Source organism: Vipera berus (genome assembly GCF_964194415.1).
Source record: "Vipera berus genome assembly, chromosome: 7".
Classification (NCBI taxonomy): Eukaryota; Metazoa; Chordata; class Lepidosauria; order Squamata; family Viperidae; genus Vipera; species Vipera berus.
The window spans coordinates 21,028,321-21,049,057 of NC_138209.1; the positions used below are offsets into that span (position 1 = coordinate 21,028,321).

At 39.1% G+C, this 20,737-nt stretch overlaps 1 protein-coding gene across 2 annotated transcripts; it reads right to left on the reverse strand.

Moving 5' to 3' along the window:
• Positions 1-64: 64 nt before the first annotated feature.
• Positions 65-20,658, reverse strand: LOC308670685 (CDGSH iron-sulfur domain-containing protein 2-like). 2 transcript variants are annotated; one of them, XR_014027055.1, is made up of 5 exons: positions 20,492-20,658; positions 8,683-8,897; positions 5,804-7,430; positions 4,808-4,899; positions 65-361 (listed from the first exon to the last, which is right to left on the reverse strand). XR_014027055.1 is itself a non-coding variant. In XM_081332304.1 (3 exons), the coding sequence occupies exons 1-3, from the start codon at positions 20,592-20,594 to the stop codon at positions 7,341-7,343; spliced, it is 408 nt and encodes a 135-aa protein (XP_081188430.1). In that variant the 5' UTR covers positions 20,595-20,658; the 3' UTR covers positions 4,755-7,340. The 2 variants fall into 2 exon arrangements, 1 of the variants encoding a protein (XP_081188430.1); XM_081332304.1 differs by lacking the exon at positions 65-361 and having other exon boundaries at positions 4,755-7,430.
• Between the last annotated feature and the right edge of the window lie 79 nt (positions 20,659-20,737).

Consider the following 20,737-nt stretch of genomic DNA (forward strand, 5'->3'; position numbering starts at 1 on the left):
TTAAACCGAAAAGAAATGGAAGTATAATTATGGATCAAATTAAACGTTTATTCCTAGTGTGAGCAACAATGAAATCATAGTACTACATGATGCTTTGTTTTCAGACCTGTGATCCACCCTGTATTTTATATAATAAAAATATACTGTATTCTCTCAGCATTTCTGGCTGCTGTCTAAATCAATTTCGAAACAGAAGACTTGGATCTTAAATGTGATTTCCCAAACAAAATAAGTAGTACTCTTGGCACTGGATTTTCTTGTGTATTTCATTTATCAGTCTCCCAGAACTCTTGAAGCTGTTTTGGTAGTTTGAGAAAGTTTAGTTAGTCCTGAAGGTGGCATTTGTTGCAACTGTTCTCTCCTTCAAAGGAAAGGAAAAGTACCTTCGGACCTTTTTTTATGAGATGACTCACAACTCAGTTCTGCATTATGTATCAGCTGAAAAGTACCTGATTTCCTATTATGTTGGAGGAGAACATTTTCAATGATAGTATGTAACTAGCTCATCTTTTCCTCACATAGAGGTATCACATCAGTGTTTTTCAACCTTGGCAATTTAAAAATGTGTGGACTGGCTGAGGATTTCTGGGAGTTGGTCCATATTTGTTTACCTTATTTGTCATTTTGTAACTTGCTAAAATTTCATCCAGTTCATAGTTCATACTGTTTTCCAGTATCATACATTTCAAGAAAGATACTTTGTCTCCATGACCAGAAATAAAAAAATGCAAACTTTGCTTCTTCAAAAGCAAAGTGATCATAAAAAAGAATACACAGTTGTATTATTTTCCTTAAGTAGAAATGCATTTTTTTCCTCTAGATTAATAATAAGCATACTATATCTCTACATTTCTAGCAACAGTTCATCCATGGTGAAGTATACAGATAAGGGACTTACAGAATTAATGGAAATATTTGGGAGGCCAGATGTAGAATTTAAGTTTTACAAACAGCCCTTCACCATAGATAGGAAACTAACAAAGTAAAGTGCTTTGTTAGAAAACTGGATTTTGTTCATGGAGAAATCCCTGAGATTTAGAGGGATGGAGAAAAGGAATCTATTCTTAATTTGACTGAAGATTGGAAAATATGGGGAAAAATATTAGAATGTAACATAAGAGGACTATGTGAGGTCAGAATGCTATACTGTTTACGTGTCATGAACTAATTGGTTTGAGGGGAACAGCAGGTTTAGTAGCAAATAGGCTAATTACTGTAGTTCATATAATGTAGCCAGTAATTACTCAACATCATGTATTGTGCAGATAAAATAGGCAGTTCTTAGACTGAACTCTTCTATATTTTGAAATATCAGTATATAATGCTGTCATTTCTAAATCACAAACAAGCCAATTATATACAATCTGTATCAAAAGCAAAAAAGCAAAAAACACTGCTCCATCCTTAAGAGGCGCAGAGCAGGATTGCTCTCAAGAAGCAGTGACTCACTGCTTTTTCAATCGCCCCATTTTCTCACAAAAGGAGCTCCCCATCTCCCCAAGGTTTCCATTCAGATAAAAAGTGTTTGAGCAGCAGCATCTTGAGTTTGTCTTTTCCATCCGAAAGCAAGAAACTGGAGGCGCAGAGCAGGATTGATCTCAATAAGGCCAGCGCATGCGAGCGGCGCACCTGCGTCTTCTTGAGGACAATCCTGCTCTGCGCCTTCCTTAAGGATGGAGCAGAGGAACTCAAGTCACTGCCACTCAAACACTTTTTGTCTGAACAGAGACCTTGGGGAGATGGGGAGCTCCTTCTATGTGCAAATGCAACGCTTGAAAACGCAGCAAATTTGCTTCATTTTGAACCGCCCCATTTGCTCACAGAGGGAGAATCCAATTTCTCCAAGGCTTCCCTTCTGATAAAAAGTTAATGAGCGGCAGTGGCTTGGGTTTCTCAGCTCCATTTGAGTGGAGGAAAGCAGAGGCGCAGCAGTGGGATTGCTCTCAATAAGGCTGGTGCATGCAAGCAAGCAGCACACCCGGGTCTTATTGTTTAAGAGCAATCCTGTTGCTGAGCCTCTGCTTTCTTACACTTGGACAGAACTGAAAAACCCAAGCAGCTACTGCTGCTTGAGTAAAGAAAACAAGGAGGAGGAGAAGAGTGGTGAAGATTTGTGCCAGCCGGCTGGCCAGACAAAGAAAAGGTTGGGCAAGGTGGATGGCTGGCTGGGGAGGAGGATCGTGGCCACTCAGGTGGTTGCCACTGCTGCTGGCTTGGATGCGGGTGCCAGGGACCTGGACCTACAATGAGCATTTCTGTTGAGGATTGGCAGCATGGGGTGGGTTGGGGGGTTATTTGGTTTTTATTCCCCCTGTCTGCTGGGTGGTTGCAGCAGGTTTTAGTCACTTCACATGACACTGTGACCAGCATAAATATGAATCAGTTGCCAAGCATCTGAATGTAAATCACAAGACCCTGGAAATGCTGCAACATTCCAGCTGATCGGCGCTTCTTCTGGGCTCAGCAGAAGTGCCAGGATCAGAGCCGAGCTCCAGCTGGAGCCTGGCACAGATCCTGGCGCTTCCACTGAGTCCTGACAGCCCTGCAGCTCCAGCCATCTCACGCTCAGGCTTGTGCAGTGCTGCCACCAGTTCAGCTCATTCCCCTCCCCGGTTACTTTTCTAGGATGGTCGCGTATCACCTGCCAAATGCCAATGTACCAGAGGTGGTACCCGTACCATTGGTTGAAAAGCCCTGTCATAGGCATCCAAACGAAGCAAACACTCCCCCCCCCCCCGAGAATGGAAGTTTCCGGGAGCCATGACTTCTTTTGCAGAGAATGGCTGTTTGAATTCATGCGATATTACGGCAGCCAGGAGCTTCTATTGTCGGCAGGAAAAGCATTTCCAAGCCAACTCTCCTCTCCCTCAAAGGGAAACAGCGGCAGAGAGCAGACAGATTTTTGCAAGGTGAGTCCTGCACGACAGGAAGGGAGGGGTAAGCAGTTGTGAGGAGTGGGGGGGGAATAGGGTGAATGTTGCAGAGCAGACATGTCAAACACAAGGCTGCAGGCTGGGGCTGGCCCGATATGTGGTTCCATCCGGTCTGGGGACCAACTCTGGAAACAGCAAAGGACCGGCCCACTGCACCTTGGCCCAGCCCAGACCAACCGGGCACTGATCTACAACCAGGTTGCGTCCATCAAAGCCAGACGTTGCTCAGCTTTAAATCCACGGGGCAGCCCTGCTCTATCCCCTGGGCGTGTGCGCAAGCGGGGTCCCTGCAGGCTGACTTCACCCATGACGCCGACGCCGGTCATCTCCTTTGCGAACACCCAGGGGGCGGGGCACAGGCGGCAGGGCAGCTCCTTGCGGATTCCAGGGCTGCCCAGTGGAGTGCATTCTGGCTTTGATGGACTCAACCAGGTTGTATGTAGATCAGTGCTGCCACCCCTCCCACCAGCACCTCCAGCCTCGCAGCCAGGAGGCTTTTCTTTCACCAGGACAACTCTCCCCCTCCCATCACCCCTTCCTGAGTGCAGAGGAAGGAAAGAGATGAGAAGGCAAAGGAATGAATAGAAGGAAGGAATGGAAGGAGGAAGGGAGGGAGAGAAGGAAAAAAGGGAGGAACGGCAGAAGGGAGGGTGGGAGGAAGGAAGGGAGGAACAGAGGGAGGGGAAAAAGGAAGGAGAGGCAACTTGGTTGGAGATGCCCCAGTTCACACAGTTCTGCTTCAATCCTAGATCCATTGAGACTTGGGCTCAAAGGAGAAAGCAATTTTGTGTTCTCTTTTGTCACAGACAGGACTTTATTTGAAATCCAAATTAACCCTGGTATTCTTGAATTGTGAACTCTTAGGAAAGTATCCCTTCCTTGTGTGTTGCAAACAGGCATTTCCAGTGGAGAAAACAGGACAAAGCAGAGTAGGGGAAAATATTTTCCTTTGCTATATTTCCAGTCTGAATTAAACCAGGCAGGGTCCCTGCAGGAGAGCTCTTTTAAGGAATATGTATTAATATAAAAGCAACTAACTTACCTCTGTTCCTAAATACTAAAACTCTTGCATACAAAAAACAGAGCTCTGATCAAATATCACAGCCACCATTTTGACTGTTCTGCTGTACTGTTGTCTGTGGATGCCCCCACTAAATGCAAGCATGGGATAAAATGAGCCTGGTTTGTTCTCGGTCTTTTAAGTGGCCGCAGACTACTAGCAAAAGTGGCATTTGATCACAAGGCAAAGAGGCATCGAGAAATGTTTCCCCTTTTGCATTTGAGCATTCAAGAAGGGACAGGAAAGGAGAAAGGGAAAGACAAACAAAAAGAAGGAAAGAGAAGGAAAAAGAAGGAAAGGAGAATGAAGAGGGAAGGAAAAACAAGAAAGGGGGGAAACGAAAAAAATATATATGTAGGTATCTTGGTATGCATCACATTCCAGAGGTTGAAAAGGTAATAGAGAGCAAATTTACTCTTTGCCTTCTAGTAAACACAAACGCTTGTGATTGATCATGCCTTCTGTAGAAGCTGTTTTGTGTGAGCAAAACTGCCAAATGTGTGTATATTCCAAAAGTTGGGATTAAAGCAAAACTGCCTTCTACTTATTTTAATATTAACTCTTGTAGGATCTTGGGGCAGGTAAATGTCTCACACTAAATGTAATGCAGTGCACAAATAATTTTGTTAAGCCAGCTTTATTGGTTACACTATAGCACGGGTTTCAAACTTGTCACGTGACGTGTTGTGACTTTTTTTGCATCGCCAGAGCTGGGGTGGGCGCGTCCTGTGTATGATACAACCAGCCTGCGGGTTGGCAGTTTAACATCCCTGCACTATAGCAATGCAATTCTCACTCATTCTCCAAGTCTTACCAGAGTAGCTGCTCAATAAAGGGACTGGAAAAGATGAATTGAAGACAAGGCTAAATGGAAGTTAAGTAGGTTTAATGACAACAGCGAAAGACCTAAAAGCCAAGTTGAAGAAAAAATCATTTGGAGGAAATCTATCCATATAATCACTAGGAAGTAACACATGATTTGATAGCAACCAAACATTTTCTATTTTTATTTATTTAGACCAAATATGTAGTCAGTTTATTTCATGTACCCCCACACACATTTTATTCACTGTCTTATTTAATCTTCAAACAATTTCAGCATTTTTTGTTTGAATTGATAAAGAATGGTAAATCAGGTAAATCCTAATTACATATTGTGTCCTTATGGTCCAGAGCAAAGTTAGGTATTTATTTTACTGCCAGGATAACCTGTCCTGCTTCAAGTTTCAAACAAAGGCACATAATTGCTGTGGAGATTAGCAATTTTACTTCAAGCCTGAAGAGATAAAACAGTGACCAAAAATGTAACCATACCAGAAACTTGCCTGAAGTGTTTGCTCTAACAGGAGAACTCAGAGGTTCAGGATTTCTTACACAAATAGGATTCACAGGGATATCACAAAAGATTCCCCCTTGTCCCCTTATAAAACAGTTGAAAATATTTTCTTTTAGAAGGCAAGGTAGTATTGAAAGTGGTATTTCCTGGAATTATTTTCTTCTTCAAAGGAAAGGAAAGTTACCATGGGACCTTTTTAATGAGACAACTCAACAACTCAGCTCTTCATCATTATGTATCAGCTTAAAATTACTTGATTTCCTGTTATATTGGAGAAAAATATTTTCAGTGAATATTTTCAGTAAAAATCATAGCTAGTAACTAGCTCATTGGCTTAGCTATCCACATTTTTTCCTCACAGATGTATCAGATCAGTGTTTTTCAACCGTGGCAATTTAAAAATGTGTGGACCGGTTGAGGAATTCTGGGAGTTAATCCATATTTGTTTACCTTATTTGTCATTTTGTAACTTACTGAAATTTCATCCAGTTCATAGTTCATTTCGTTGTCCATTTCATTTCGTTGTCCATTTCAAGAAAGATCCTTGGTCTCCATGACCAGAAAAATAAAAAATGCAAACATTGCTTTTTAAGAAACAAAATGATCATAAAAAGGAATACAGTTGTGTGTTTTTCTTTAAGTAGAAATGCATGATTTATCTAGAAAGAAACTGATAGTAAGCATATTATATTTGTACATTTCTAGCAACTGTTCTTCTGTGGTTAAGTATGCAGACAAGAGATTTTCAGAATTAATGGAAATATTTGGGACACCAGATGTAGAATTTAAGTTTTACAAACAACCCCTACATCATAGTTAACTAACAAGGTAAACTGTTTTTGTAGAAATCTGGATTTTGTTCATGAGATTCAGGAGGATAGAGAAAAGGAATTTACTTTTTCTATGACTATATAATGTCTAAGAATTTTTTGATTTCAGCCCATTTCTTCAAAAAAAAAATAGTACACACCTTAATCTAGCATCATTTACTGTTCTTTTATTAGCTTGCCTGAGTCCTTTGGAGCAACTGATATTTTCCAGAGTATACAGCTTAATACTATGTAAAATGTGGGCCATGACCAACTAATGTTACTCTTGCACATGGGAATACGAACTTAACTATGTACAAGAGGTACAGGTAGATTGGATATACAGACCAAGAAGGTTTCGAAAATATGCAAAAAAGTATTAGATTATTTGAAGTTCAGAGTGCTATACTGTTCATATACCATGAACTAATTTGTTTAAGGTGAGAGCATGTTTAGTAGCAAGTAGGTTAATTACTATAGTTCATTTAATGCTACTCAGCACCATGAATTGTGCAAATAAAATAGGCAGTTCTTGGACTTAACTGTTCTATATTTCAAAACATCACTACAGACAAGCCAATTATATATAATCTGTATCACTTCTAAAAAGCAAAAAAAAACAACACTCTGCTACTAGTTTGTATGTCTCTTTAATCATTCTCAAAAAAAAGCCTATCTGCGGTTCTGTATAAAAGTGATTCCTGAACACGCTCAATGTTCAAACTGAAGTACCGGCTTGTATGCAAATTTCTATGCCCACTTAAGAACAAAATTATGACCATGTTTGACAACCTTGAAAAATCAATTCCCCGTTTTGTGGCTATCTGGCAATATAGCTGGTTTAAAATCTGTTAACTCTGTAGTGTTGATACATCTGTAATTAGAATAGAGGTATCTCTTTCTTTCTTTCTTTCTTTCTTTCTTTCTTTCTTTCTTTCTTTCTTTCTTTCTTTCTTTCTTTCTTTCTTTCTTTCTTACAATTCCTATAGTTCTGGGAAAAATAATTCTGCGATGGTTACAAAGCATAGATATAGTACATTTTTGTTATATAAAACACATTACTAAACATCTAGCACAAAGTATAAATCTAAGATAATTTAAAATATTCCAAAATCTAACCCTGTGACTAGCATAAGACAGAAACCTTTACAAATATATATACAAGTCGACTTCCCATCAGTCATAGCATACTTAGGAGTGTGCTAGACTTCTTTTTTCCTGAGTATTAAAGGTCCTATATTATCTCCTGTTGACTCGTTGTGTTTGTTGTGAGAGCCATCACAGACAGGGAACTGAAACAAAAACAGAGGAAAAAGTAGGCAACCTGGAATGTTAGTGATTTTATGACTATAATTGAGATTAAGGGTCAAGTTAGACTCAAATACATTAATAAACACAATACATACTCAGATGAGGTTGGTAGGCTAGTATGGGTAATAAATCACCAAGGATGAGAAGTATCAAAATAGGTAATCTAAAACCTAAATGACATACTTGGTGGTTTAAATTATGGACTATGCTTATCATCATCAAAACTGAACAATTTGAGCATGTAGAGTGGCTGGCTAACAGAAGCGAGCAGTGGTCAGAAATGAACAGCTACAAAAATATTATTTCCAAAATCTTTTCCTTTTTAGTTTAACCTCAACAATTGGTTAGCTTGCACGTGTTAAGGTATAAAGTGTGGTTTAGAAATCATAATAGGCTTGGTATAAAATATCTATATTAATAAACCCCATTACTCTATTTTGAGAATTCAATTGGTATTGGCTATACTTATATCTTCACTTATATCCACTTTCTTCCTCTAAGTTACAACTGTTGTGGTGGCAATAAACTTGTATTAAATGTTACATACAATATGTAGAGGATTCTGCTTAGTGTAATGCTAAAAACTGAGCCATAGTTGCCAATTTGGACATGTGAAACTATAAGTAACAAGACCATAATATTATTTGGCTCTATATCCAAATTCAGTTATGGTTTATGATCAATTTGCATAACAAGACATGATTTATAGCACTTGTTCTAAACCTGAAATGCCATGCTAGTTAAATAAAGCTGAGAAATCATATCTATATCATAGCTGTTGTTCTTCTCCAGCAAATTCAACCTTGCAGTTCAGCAACATGTCAGAAACTAAATGGAAGCAAAGAACTTTTAAATCATGATGAACACATATGAATTTGACAAACTACATGGGCCATGCTAGATGTCCATGCAAATGATGTGTTCACAAAAATACATATAAAATTCTCAGGCATCACCTTTCCCAATGATCCTGAAGGAGTATGGACAATATTGTTTTTCCAGCTACAGGATAGATCTTAAAATGGAGGTATTTACTAGTATGCAATCAAAACTAGTTCTGGCAAAAGTGGGGGGAAAAGTATTAATTCTTCACTAGTGATAAACAGTCTGCAGGAACATTCTACCCCGAAGTGTACAATCATGTCTTTTAAAAGAAGCAAGGAATTCTGTACCATAAGTGACAAGAACGACCTTAAGTAAAACGTGTATAGCAAATTCAAAAAAATAACTTACTGTTTTAGAGCGCCAGCATCTGCAGTACGCTGCCTTTGTGTGACATAGATCCTCAATGTGGATTTCATTTACTACTTTGGGATTCTCCTTCTGGATCTTGAGATTGATCAAGCGGTCCTTCTGCTGTTTCTTCTTGGAAAGGAATGGGCGAATAGCAACATATCCAAGCAGAGCAAGGACACCCAGGAAAGGCAATAACCGGAGCCATTCTGAAACTAAGCACATGCCACAAGCATACTCTAAAACAATATTCTGCAGCAACTTATTTCATATACAAACATTAATTCCCTTCTTGTTAATTATCCCAGTGCCAGGACTAGCTTGCCAAAGGGTGGGGAATGGTTAGGAGGAAAAAAAACGTGTGAAACAGATTAATCTTGTCAGTTTTGAGCCAGAAAGCACACTTTCAGTCCCATATTTTGTACGGTGCAAACCGCTTCGCTTAATTAGAAAGGGGGTGGTCCCAACTGTGGTCACTAAACAAGGATTACCTGTTGTTCTAAAACAGCATTATTGAATGGGGACAGATATTTCCCTCTGCCAGGCAGTCACATATTCTCTGCAGAGAATAGATACAGATTGCAGAAGGATACCACCTATTTTAGTATACCAGTATAAAAAGCAGAGTCATTTGGAGATGATATGGTACACTGCAGTAGAATTCTTTGGAACAGAAACAGGAAATGAGAGCAGGAAGATATAACTAGAGCACAATACAATGCCAAATCTAACAAGTCTTTCCTGCTTCTTCATCTTGCATCCAAATGAAATGGAAATCAATTTTTGTTAAAGCCCAACATTAATTAACAAGGAAGAAAGATAAGCAAACTTGATTTGTCATACAAAGAGACTTTATATATGTCGAAAGAAGATGCAGCAAATCCTTCTAAGTTATATTTTGCTGCTGCTTTCCTTTGGTCTGCAAAACTCATTGGATTAGGCTAAAAAGAGACCAAATGGTTCACGATTCAGCATATTTTTTGTTTCATTACTTTAATATGTAAATAAGATGGAAAAAAGAGCAAAGTGGGAGTACTCACAAAGACATAACAGAAAGAAGAAAAGATTTTGGCATGATTTAAAAGTAGGTTTACTCTTTTAAACCATAACACTTTTCCTTTCATGTCCTAATGTTTTCCAGTATGTATCTTAACTGCAGTCTTTATTACAGAAAATACAATAGAACTATAGTTAAAAATGGAACCAAGGTATTGCCATGGTGTCAGTCAGTGAAATAATAGCTTTGTAAATGAGCTCAATGTTTATTTATTTATTTATTTATTTATTTTATTTAATTTTTATACCGCCCTTCTCCCGAAGGACTCAGGGCGGTGTACAGGGCAATACAATAAAATATAATATATAAAAATTAAAAAGATATTAAATACAATAGACCAATTTAATAAATTACAAAACGTTAAAAAAACCCCAAACCCATCAGACCAGGCCGGCTTGTTCAAATAAATATGTTTTTAGGTCGCGTCGGAAGGAGCGAAGGTCGGGAGCCGTCCGGAGCTCCACCGGTAAACAGTTCCACAGGTCTCGTGCGCCCACAGAGGGGGCCGCCAGTCGACACTCTTTCACTGACGGCACCGTAAGGAGGCCCTCTCTGTGGGAGCGCACTGGACGAAGGGAAGTTGATGCCGGCAGCAGATGTTCCCGTAAGTAACCCGGACCCATGCCATTTAGGGCTTTATAGGTCATAACCAGCACCTTGAATCTTACCCAGAGGGCAACTGGAAGCCAATGCAGCTCACGGAGTAGAGGTGTTACATGGGAGTATCGGGAAACTCCCACCACCACTCGCGCGGCTGCATTCTGCACCAGCTGGAGCCTCCGAGTAGTCCTCAAGGGCAGCCCCATGTAGAGAGCATTGCAGTAGTCCAAACGGGAGGTCACGAGTGCATGAGTGACTGTGTGCAAGGCATCCCGCTCTAGATAGGGCCGCAACTGACGCACCAGGCAAACCTGGGCGAAGGCCCCCCTAGTCACAGCTCCTATATGATCATCCAAGGAGAGCTGTGAATCTAGGAGGGCACCCAAGTTACGAGCCCTATCTACGGGGGGTAATATCTCGCCCCCCATAATTAACGGTGGAATATTCTGAATTTCCCGAGACGCCGGCACACACAGCCACTCAGTCTTGTCAGGGTTGAGCAGAAGCCTGTTCCTCCCCATCCAGACCCGAACCGCCTCCAGGCAGCAGGACATCACGGAGAGAGCATCACTGGGGTGGTTTGGGGTGGAGATAAAAAGCTAAATGTTGTAGTTTGACTTAATGATTTTCATTCTCTGCAGAAATTAATGTAAAACTACAAGCCCAAAGATAAAGCTAAAATCAAGACTTCCGGTTTTTGCACCATAGCACATGGCCGCAGGATTGCGGAACTCTGCATCCCACGGCTGATTTCGCCCAGCCAGTGGACCCTAAAAGGGTCTGAAGTCGCCCCGGAGAGGCAACGAAGAAAGAGGAGTGCCCCAATGATCATGGAACGACAGCGGTCATTCCGTTTGATCCAGGGGAAGCCCTCTAACCCAACAGGTGAAAGGCTAGCTGCACATCAGCATCTAGCCCAAGCTACTTGCAGCCGAAGTCCAAGAGCACGAACCAGAACAACGGTGAACAGCGTGCTTGGAACTGGTGAGAGTATTGATCTCCTCTCCTCTACTCTGTAACTAAGTCCTTGGGAAAGATCCCCCAAAGTAAGAAAACCTCCGAAAGTGAAGGGGACTACACCTCTATTCCCCCATAGACAGAAGTGGCGAATTAACCTTTAAGGGGTAAAGAAATATATTGAAATCAAAGTTAAAATACTACAGTCTGGATAAATCTAATTTTTTTTAAAAAACTGCTAAGATTATACTTTAAAGGGTTTTGATGAAACTATAAAAATAGTAATAATATTTTTTGTCTGAAAAAGCTGGAAAACAAACAACTACTGGCACCTAGTGGAGAACTAGAACATAGAACATTAACAACATTGACTCAGAAATTGGCAAAACACCCAGAAGCAAAGAATAATCTGTTTCTTTGAACTTTAATAACTCTCAGAAGACAGCTGGGTGGGAACAAAGAAAGAATACATACTGGGCCAGCCATAAGATTAAAAAGTGTCTGAAGGAAAAGAAATACTCTGACTGTTGTCTAAACTCAAGAATTGTTTACAGAAAAAGAAAAACTTTGACTCTGGGCTAATCTTTTAGGGAGGAATTTACAGGAAGGTGGCTAAATATATTGAATTGCAATTTTGACTGGTTGACAACTGACCCCTGAATAAAAGAACTATTATAAAATACTGATTTTACTGATGCCGTGACAATTGAAAATACAGTGGATTATAAAAACTATATATAAAAATAAGAACTATACAAAATTTGGGCTGTTTGGATTCTGAGTTTGGTTGGATCGATAAGGCTAATTATAGACAGTATGGCACTGATGGACTATTTGAAAGGGGGAGACAATGCATACTTATCAAAAAATGACAGAAAACCACATTTAATACTTACTGCCGAAGGACCTAGCCTGGAATATCAAGGACCTCCAGAAGCAACATTTCAAGACAAGACAAAATACTTTCCAGGAGGAAATGTATGTAATGCTATGACAGATATAAATGACAATAGCTTCAAACCACAAGGAGATAAAAAATAACTTTGATGGCATAAATGAGCACATCTCTAATCTAAACCCACAATCAAAAAACACTCAGAAAATTATGGTAAAGAATGAACAAATCAGATAACAGAACATAAACTAGAAGAAAATTACTTGATCAGCGAAGCTACAAATGAAGAGAATTATAATTTAACACAAACAGGAAAAAACCTAGAAAACTCTGACATAACAATAACAATGGAAAAAATACTTTATTCATAAGAATGTCAGAATAAACCTGAGGATAAGAAAGAAGATTTAACAAAATGGACCATAGAACTGCCAGGAAAACCATTAGAGTTCGGGAGACAAAAAGCATATATTCTATGCATCCTGTCTTCTCCATGCCCAACAATACTTAACAAAAATATAAGAACTCCCTGGCAAGCAGAATATATCAACTTAGGAAGCTACTTGGCAAAAGAAGGCCAGAGACAGATTCGAGATTTGACTCGCCCTACCAGATGGAGCATTATATGAGCAAACACTTGTTTGAATATGGTTAAAAGAGCAGATGACTTTGGATATAAAGGGGCCCTACAAGAAGAGGGATAAGATATATAAGTAATATAGTATTTTTCATAATATATAAAATGTAAAAATATTGGGATGATGTATGTGAATGAAAAGTTTGACATTTAATGGTAAATTAAGCTGAAGAGAATTAGGAGTGAGGAATGACTGAAATACTGAGAGGAAATTAAGCTTAAAAAAGAACTTTAAAAATAAGATATATAGTGATTTAACAAATTAACTTTTACAAACATAACTGAAATATAAACTAATCAGAAAAGATGTTATAGGTAGATGGCTTAAGATAGATAAGCAGCATAGTATTTTTATAACACATGAAATATGAAAACATTGGGATGGTATATCTAAATGGAAAATCTGGATATTTAGATGATTAATATTGAGAAAATTATGACTGGTAAGAATTGTTTGAATATTAAGGGGAAATAAAGCTTAAATAAGAACTATGAAAGGATATATGGTGAACTATTAAGATGATTTTTATAAAAACAACACAAGTTGATTAGAAAAAATGTCATACATGGACATTATTTGTACAAACATGAAAAAATGTTTATATTTAACCATTTATGCACTGAAAATATTAAGAACGATACTTGTTTAAGGTTGAAGAAGGAGAATACTATTGGGAGAAGGGAAGATAAAAGAAATATATTATTATTTTTTTGATGATGATGATAACTTTATTGTCACTTTGAATGTACACCAATCGGCATACATCAAAATGAAATTTCGTTGCATACAGCTCTCAAAGGGTCACCACCTCCGATATATACTCCTTGTTCAAGGCCCGCTCAAATTTCAAATTGTCCATTTTAGTCTCTAGGGAGTGAACAATGGCAAACAGGACAGATGGAAATGAGGCTCCATGTGGATTAGCCCTCAAGTTAGCTTGTATTCTGACAACCTCGCCTTCTTTCCTTTTTCTGATCCTGACTCTTCCACCCTTTCCTTAAAGAGGCCTTGCTTCTTTTCGCCCCTGGAGCACGCTGCTGCCGCCGCCACCAACTCCTCCAAAAGCCTCTCTCTCTTCCTCTGGGTCTGCCGACAGCCTCATCCAGTTCCTTCGCACCATAAGCTCCAGGTCCTCTCCTCCTCTGCCTCCTCTGGAAACAGCCCTGATTTGCAATAGAATCCATCACTGGGCCAGCAGTCAGATCTTGCTGCTGGCAGAACAAATTCAAACAGCGCCAACGACTTAATTAATTAATAAATTAATATATTAATTATGGAATTACAAAAATTAATTATTGTTAATTAACTATTGATTTTTTTCCAAAATATATGAACTAAGACAACAGGCTGTACACTATGCTCTAAGGATTGTTATTCTAAAAAATCAATAAAACATTTCTAAAAAAAAAAGCTGAAATCAAGAAAGTTAAAACACCCCATCATGATATGATAGGGGGTTGATCATATATAGATGTAAATATATAGGGAGATAGAAATATCAAATCATCCTACAATAACAAGGTAGTACAGGAATACCTCTATGTAAGAACATCAGCTTTGAACTAATACTAATTTTTACATAATTATCTTCAATGGCATTTTAACAATTCGTTAAATTTTATGTTGAGAAAAAAATTACGCAAAAACTAAAATCTTAGTTATTATCATTTGGACAGAAACATTAGAGCACTGTCATGGTTCCAAATAGATAAAACTCTTCAAAAGAACTCCGAGGCATTGTTTACTTTAAAGAATCTTTTATTCAAGAAACAAAGTATCAGCACTACCTAGTTGAAACCAGAAACTAAATTCCCCTCCCCTGGATACAAAGTAACAAAGTGTAATTCCCTCCACCAATAAACAGTCATAAATCACATTCCCCAATTAGCTTGAAGCGGGCTTTCTCCCCAGCTCGCTGAAACACTATCAGCTCTGGGCCTAATGTCCTTGGGTTCCCACGATTAAGTTATTATTGTTATGACTAGCTGGACTCTCATCCCTATTCCCCCTCCCAGCAGCAACTAATTCTAAAAGCAATAGAGAAAATGGCTGCATTTCCATCTGTTGTCAAAGCAAAAACATCCGATGTTCGCAGCGTTGACAAGCACATTAAAAGTATTTTAAGACTCAATCACTTGATAAATTACAAAATTTCTTCAAAATATCAATTAATATTTTTATAGAAAATAATTATAGTTTGCATATAACAACTTGTGTTCATCTCTTACCACTGTTATACTTGAAATCTCTATTTGCCTAATAAAAGATGTAATGGTTCCATTATTAAATGAAAAATAAAAGAAATAAAAAGACATGATTGTACCCTACAAATTGATCCAATTAATATAAAGGAATGAAATCCCTATTTAAGTCACAATTCAAAGGTGTTGTCCAGTTCCAACAAAGCCACAAATTCTGATTTCAATTTTTTCCAAATGAATAATCGGAATATTTTTATTTAAAAAATTAATCCATTTTATTATTTTTATAAATAACTGAAGGTGGCAAACATATCTAATTCTCCTTCCTCATCCGCTTTTTTTTACAACAGCAACCCTGTCAGGTGGTTTGGGCTGAGAGACAGTGACAGGTTCAAAGTCACCCAGTTTTCATGCCTAACGTGGGATTAGAACTCCTGGTTTTTAGTCTACTAACTTAACCAATAGACCAAACTGGCTCTCAGTGGAGATCAATCATTATCAAGTACTTGGTGAACTTTTATAAAACCAGATTGGGTAGGATGGATTACTAATATGTCTGTAATATATGTGTCATGTTCACTAAATATTTTTTTGTAAATGTTCAACAAAAATATAAAACCATTTGTGTTCCGTTTTACTCAATTACTTGATACAATAGATTAAGTTCTGGACTAGTTGCAGGTCGAGCATATTGTGGGAAGTCAATCACTGCTTACTGTTAGCATATTGTGTTAGCCAGGCCATTGTGTTCATTCATCAAATTGTTCGTTAGTTTTATACAGCATGCTGTATAAATCCAAGACACAATTACTGTTTGTGTCTTGAAACTTTCTATTAGCCAAAAATTTGTTATGCAAAGCAACTGCATAATGTTTTTTGGGAAACATCATTCCATGGAGGCATGATTTTACCTCGTGACCAATTTGCTAGGCTAACATAAGAAAATACCATATTCTGGGAGCAGCATGTCAGGCACAGATGGACTTCTCTATCTACTGTAACTGTGCTAACAACAGATATTTAGCCTGATGCAAGAGTACAAATGAATTAACAGGAAGAGGCAATTAAGGCAATAAAATTATGGGCCTGAAGGTGACCTTCCCTGTGAAATTGCTAAAGTCCTCTGTTCTTCACAAATTGATAAATAAAATTTCCAAAGTTGCTTTGGATTCAGTCAAGAAAGGCAGGTTGAACAAGATTCCTTTTCTCTCAAAGCATTTTAGCCTCTACCCCATGTTGGCCTTTCAGCTGTGCTTTTCACTTTTCACTGTTTTTTAACCTTGTAGCTATGTAGAGTCTACAGAGCCAATACACTCATTTGAGCTGAAGCTTAGTTATCTCTCCAAGCCTCTGAATTTGTTAGGCAGCTCAGCCTAGAAACAGTTAATAGTTGGAATCAAATTTTTAAAAAATGAAATAAAAGCAGAGATAAGAGATATGCCATGTTGATTAAGAAAACTAACTCTGGATAGAATGTCAAAATCAAACTTAATCTGCTGACAATTAACTCATTTTTTGAGCTTCCACAATCAAGTCAACTGATTTCACACAATAAGCAAAATTACCAAGGTTAAACTAACCAAAGTTATGTTGTGTGTATGGAGCTATTAGATCTTTGGTAGATCTACTTTGGCATGTTGTATACATCTAACTAGTAGTTTTAAGAGAAAGGGAAAACAAGTGTTGAAGGAAGTGTCTTCATGGTTCAGTCCAAGCTGGGAATAAACAACATGGCGACTGCTTTAGAAAGAAGGTTGCAGTTTATTGAAGAGGACAGCCAGACAGAAAGATTCCTCTGGAAGAAAAGAGAGAGCACATGTAGGAAGTGGGTTTTTATACCCTCTGGGGCTCTTGGAAGTTGTTTCTTCTTCCTGTTTAAGGCTTTGTATTTCTTGTGTCATGTATTTTGACCTGAGTCTGAGTGTGCCCCTTTGGCATCTGTGGGTTAATCCCATTATGTCCTGTCTTAGAGTTTGGGTGGGGTATGTAGATTTTAGGTGTCTTTGTCTTCCTAAGCTTCTAGCTGGAGGCCTCCAACTTTCCTAAATGGATTACTAATCTGCATTTCTACAGAGCTGGTTTCTGCTTGGGAAGGGAGACTTGGGGCTAGTAAGAAAAACTGGGCATGTTTTTCTGCCTCTTTAAGATCCTTTGAAAAAAATATAATATTCTGACCTTTTAATATTTCCTTCTGGGGGGGGGTTGTGGGAACGGCCAGAATTTGGCCTCCCAAGAATTTGGCCTCTCAGCCTTCAGCTTTCCCAAACCCCCTTATTGGCCTCCACGTGAGTTACAGTGATGAGCATACTCTCCTGGCTCACAGGCTGGCATGTGGGAGGTTTGGGAAACACTATGATAGAGCTTTCACATATATCTTTTAGTATCTTGTTTTTGTAATGATCTCATAGGCACCTGAGAAGTTCTCACTATGTATCCAATTATTTCTATGTATCCTATTTTATATGAGATTGATGGGAGTTTTTGTAATGTTGGTATTCAGAAGAGGGAGGTGAATAAAAGTTCAGCGGGCAGTTGCTCAGGAGGTTTTTTGGTGAGACGAGGCTGCCTGGCTGGTTCAGAGCATCTCTATCGACCCGGGTCTGAATTCTTTTCTCTACTGGGTTTAACATGCCATTATCCGTGTCTCATGCAGAATCAGGAAAATTAATCATTCTTAGGCATGAAAGAAAAGTGATCTTTCCTCTTTCCTCTATTAACACAAGAAAGAGAACAAATGTTTGGTTTATTTTTCCAAGAATAAGTTCACATATCTATCCTCCCCAGTTACTGTCACAAGGTTTATATTGATCTTGTCTCCAACATGGATATTCCACCACATGCTATGACTGAGGTACATTGAAGTACACTGATGCCTAGTTTGTTAGTGAAACATCTGCAAGAAAAACTCCAAGCTCAGAGAGCCCCCCCCCTCCCCGGTAGTTCAACCCTGAGCTACAAATATTCTTTTTCATTGGTATCATATCTACTCTTTTTAGGGATGGATGATTTAGAAATGTGAGAAATAAAAACATCACTCACAACAGAAACATGCACGGAAAAAGATCATAAAAGCAGTTACCAAAAACCATACCACTGTAGGAATAAGAGGATTTAATATAGAAAAAAGTAACTTATCTCCACTGAAGAATGTTGCTATACTTCATGGTGTGGGACTGGGTTGCCTGAAGGACCACTCATCTGCAATTGGAACTGCCTGTCCCCCATTAGAGCTGGCAGAAAGAGCATGCATTATCTGCTTGACTTGGCTGGCCTTCTCTGCCCTGATGCCCTGCTTGTGGAACAATCTCCTCCTTCCATCACTCCTAATGTTCCATAAGTTTGTCAAGACCTGACTTGGGGAGGGGATGTCTTAAGGGACCCAGGATATCTGAAGAGGGTTCTGGCATAATACAACAACTGGACTGTTGTATTAATTTTCCTATATTTTTATTTAATGGTTGCATGCTACCCAGAGTCACTTCATGGAAGATGGTTGGCCAGATAAATGAACTAAACACTCTCTTGCTAAATCTCTTGTATAATGATATCAATTATCATTACTTATGTACCTTTTTAGTCCACTATATACAGTTCCAAGTGGCTTGAATAAACCATCAAAACTATGTAGATACAGGAAACTAAAAAATCAACATAAGGTATATGATTCAATAATCTTAGTTCCTAAAAATATGCTTGTACTATTTACCTTATATTGTTTATAAATACAGACTGAAATGATAGACGACAAAATCTAAAGAAATTTATTTTATTTTAAAATCCTACCTATTAGCATTAGGAATACACAGGAAAACATGAATGGGTAAAAATCCTACAGAGTTTTTCTTTTACATATTATATAAAGGTTTTTTCAAGCGGAAACTCCTGGTGATTTTACAGGTTTGGGGAACAACTTGGAAGTGATTTGCATTTGCCTTCTTCCAGGACACTTTTCTATTTTCTATTCTATCAACCCTAGAATTATCTACTATCTACTTAATTAGCTTATTTTTAATTTATTGGGTTGTGGGGCCACCCAACTCCCAAAAGAGACTGAGTAGCCTACAATATGTAAAATGCATTATTTAGGTTACATACAGCCCAGATCAAACTGCATCAATAATTTTTAAAAAATTGATAAAGATGCTGTCACCTGGGAAACTGCATTATCTACAAAAGCATTTAAATGTGCCTCAAAGTGTATGTAAAACAGATGTTTTGGAATGTAAAATCAAAAAATAAAATAGCTCTTTGGAAATAGAATTGTTTTAAGTTGTGACTTTTACAATCCACAGATACCAACACAATGATGAAACAAACATGACAACATAAAGACAACACTTGGAATATTGCATCCAGGTTTGGTCACCAGAATATAAAAAAGATATTGAGACTCTAGAAAGAGTGCAGAGAAAAGCAACTAAGATGATTAAGGGACTGCAGGCTAAAACATATAAAGAACTGCTGCTGGAATTCGATATGTCTAGTTTAATGAAAACTAGGGGTGACATGATAGCAGTGCTTCAATATCTAAGGGGCTGCTGCAGAGAAGGGGGGGCAATCTAGTCTCCAAAGCACCTGAAGGTAGGACAAGAAACAATGAATGGAAACTAATTATGGAGAGAACCAACCTACAACTAACGAGAAATTTTCCTGACAATCAGAACAATTAATCAGCGGAATGAGCTGCCTCCAGAAGTTGTGAGTATTCTAACACTGGAGGTTTTTAAGAAAAGAATGGATAACCATTTGAAATGTTATAGGATTTCCTACCTGAACGGGGCTGGACTAGAAGACCTCCAACTCTGTTAATCCATTATCATTCAAACTTAACCGATGCAAGTCATGTGTTTTTGTCAAAACAAAGCACGTTTTGACATTCTCCCCCCCCCCAACATGGAAGCCTAAATGTCAACCTGGCATCTCTCAGATATAGATTTTTCCATCATGGTTAACCACTGTATTGTAGTTTGTGGTTTTATGTGTTGTTTCAAGCCAGGCATGAGATTTTCTTAAAATAAGACAGGCATAAACAATGTGCAAACCCAAGTTACATTTTCTCTGTTGGAATACCAATTAGTTTTCCATTTCTCCAACCCCTGGAAGCAAGCCAGTAAAGTTAGTAGCTGCAGAAAGTAGGAACCAACATGCTGTGTGGCCCTTTGGGAGGGAGCATCACGTGGCGGAAAACTGGGCACTGTGGTCAAGCCACAGAATGCACCGGAGGAGGCTGCCCGACTTCCTCCCGTTGAATCCATCGGAGTTTATCTCCGAGCTGACTTTATGCAAGTGTCCGTTCTTAAGCGAAGCGGAGAGCCAAGGCTGGATGATACGTCAGGCTAGTCCAAAGCGGCGTTTCTCGCCTCTCGGCCGCCAGAAAGCCACAGCTTTCCCACGGACACGCAAGTGTACACGCCGTGCCCCCCTTTTCCCTTTCCCGAACAGCCCTGCGCTGCCCTCTAACCTGTGAGTCTCAGGAAGCCGCCGACGCTCTCCGGCAGCGGCAGGCGCTTGAGGTAAGCAGGCAGCTGCACTTTGACGATGCGGGCCAAGCTATCCAGCACCATGGCGCCGGGCGAGGTTTGGGCCAGGCGGGGCGAGACCGGACGCCGCCGGGTTACCTTCGGCTCTCCCGGCCACGGAGCATGCGCGCCACCGGGGGCGGGGCCTACCGAGGAAGGAGGGCGGGGCGGAACCAGAAAGCTGGCGC

Coding starts and splice junctions, on each gene's coding strand:
- LOC308670685 (XM_081332304.1), bottom strand. CDS start 20,594: ATGGTGCTGGATAGCTTGGCCCGCATCGTCAAAGTGCAGCTGCCTGCT. Junction 8,898..20,491: donor CGGCTTCCTGAGACTCACAG/GTTAGAGGGCAG, acceptor GCATGTGCTTAG/TTTCAGAATGGCTCCGGTTA. Junction 7,431..8,682: donor GATGCTGGCGCTCTAAAACA/GTAAGTTATTTT, acceptor TTTTTGTTTCAG/TTCCCTGTCTGTGATGGCTC.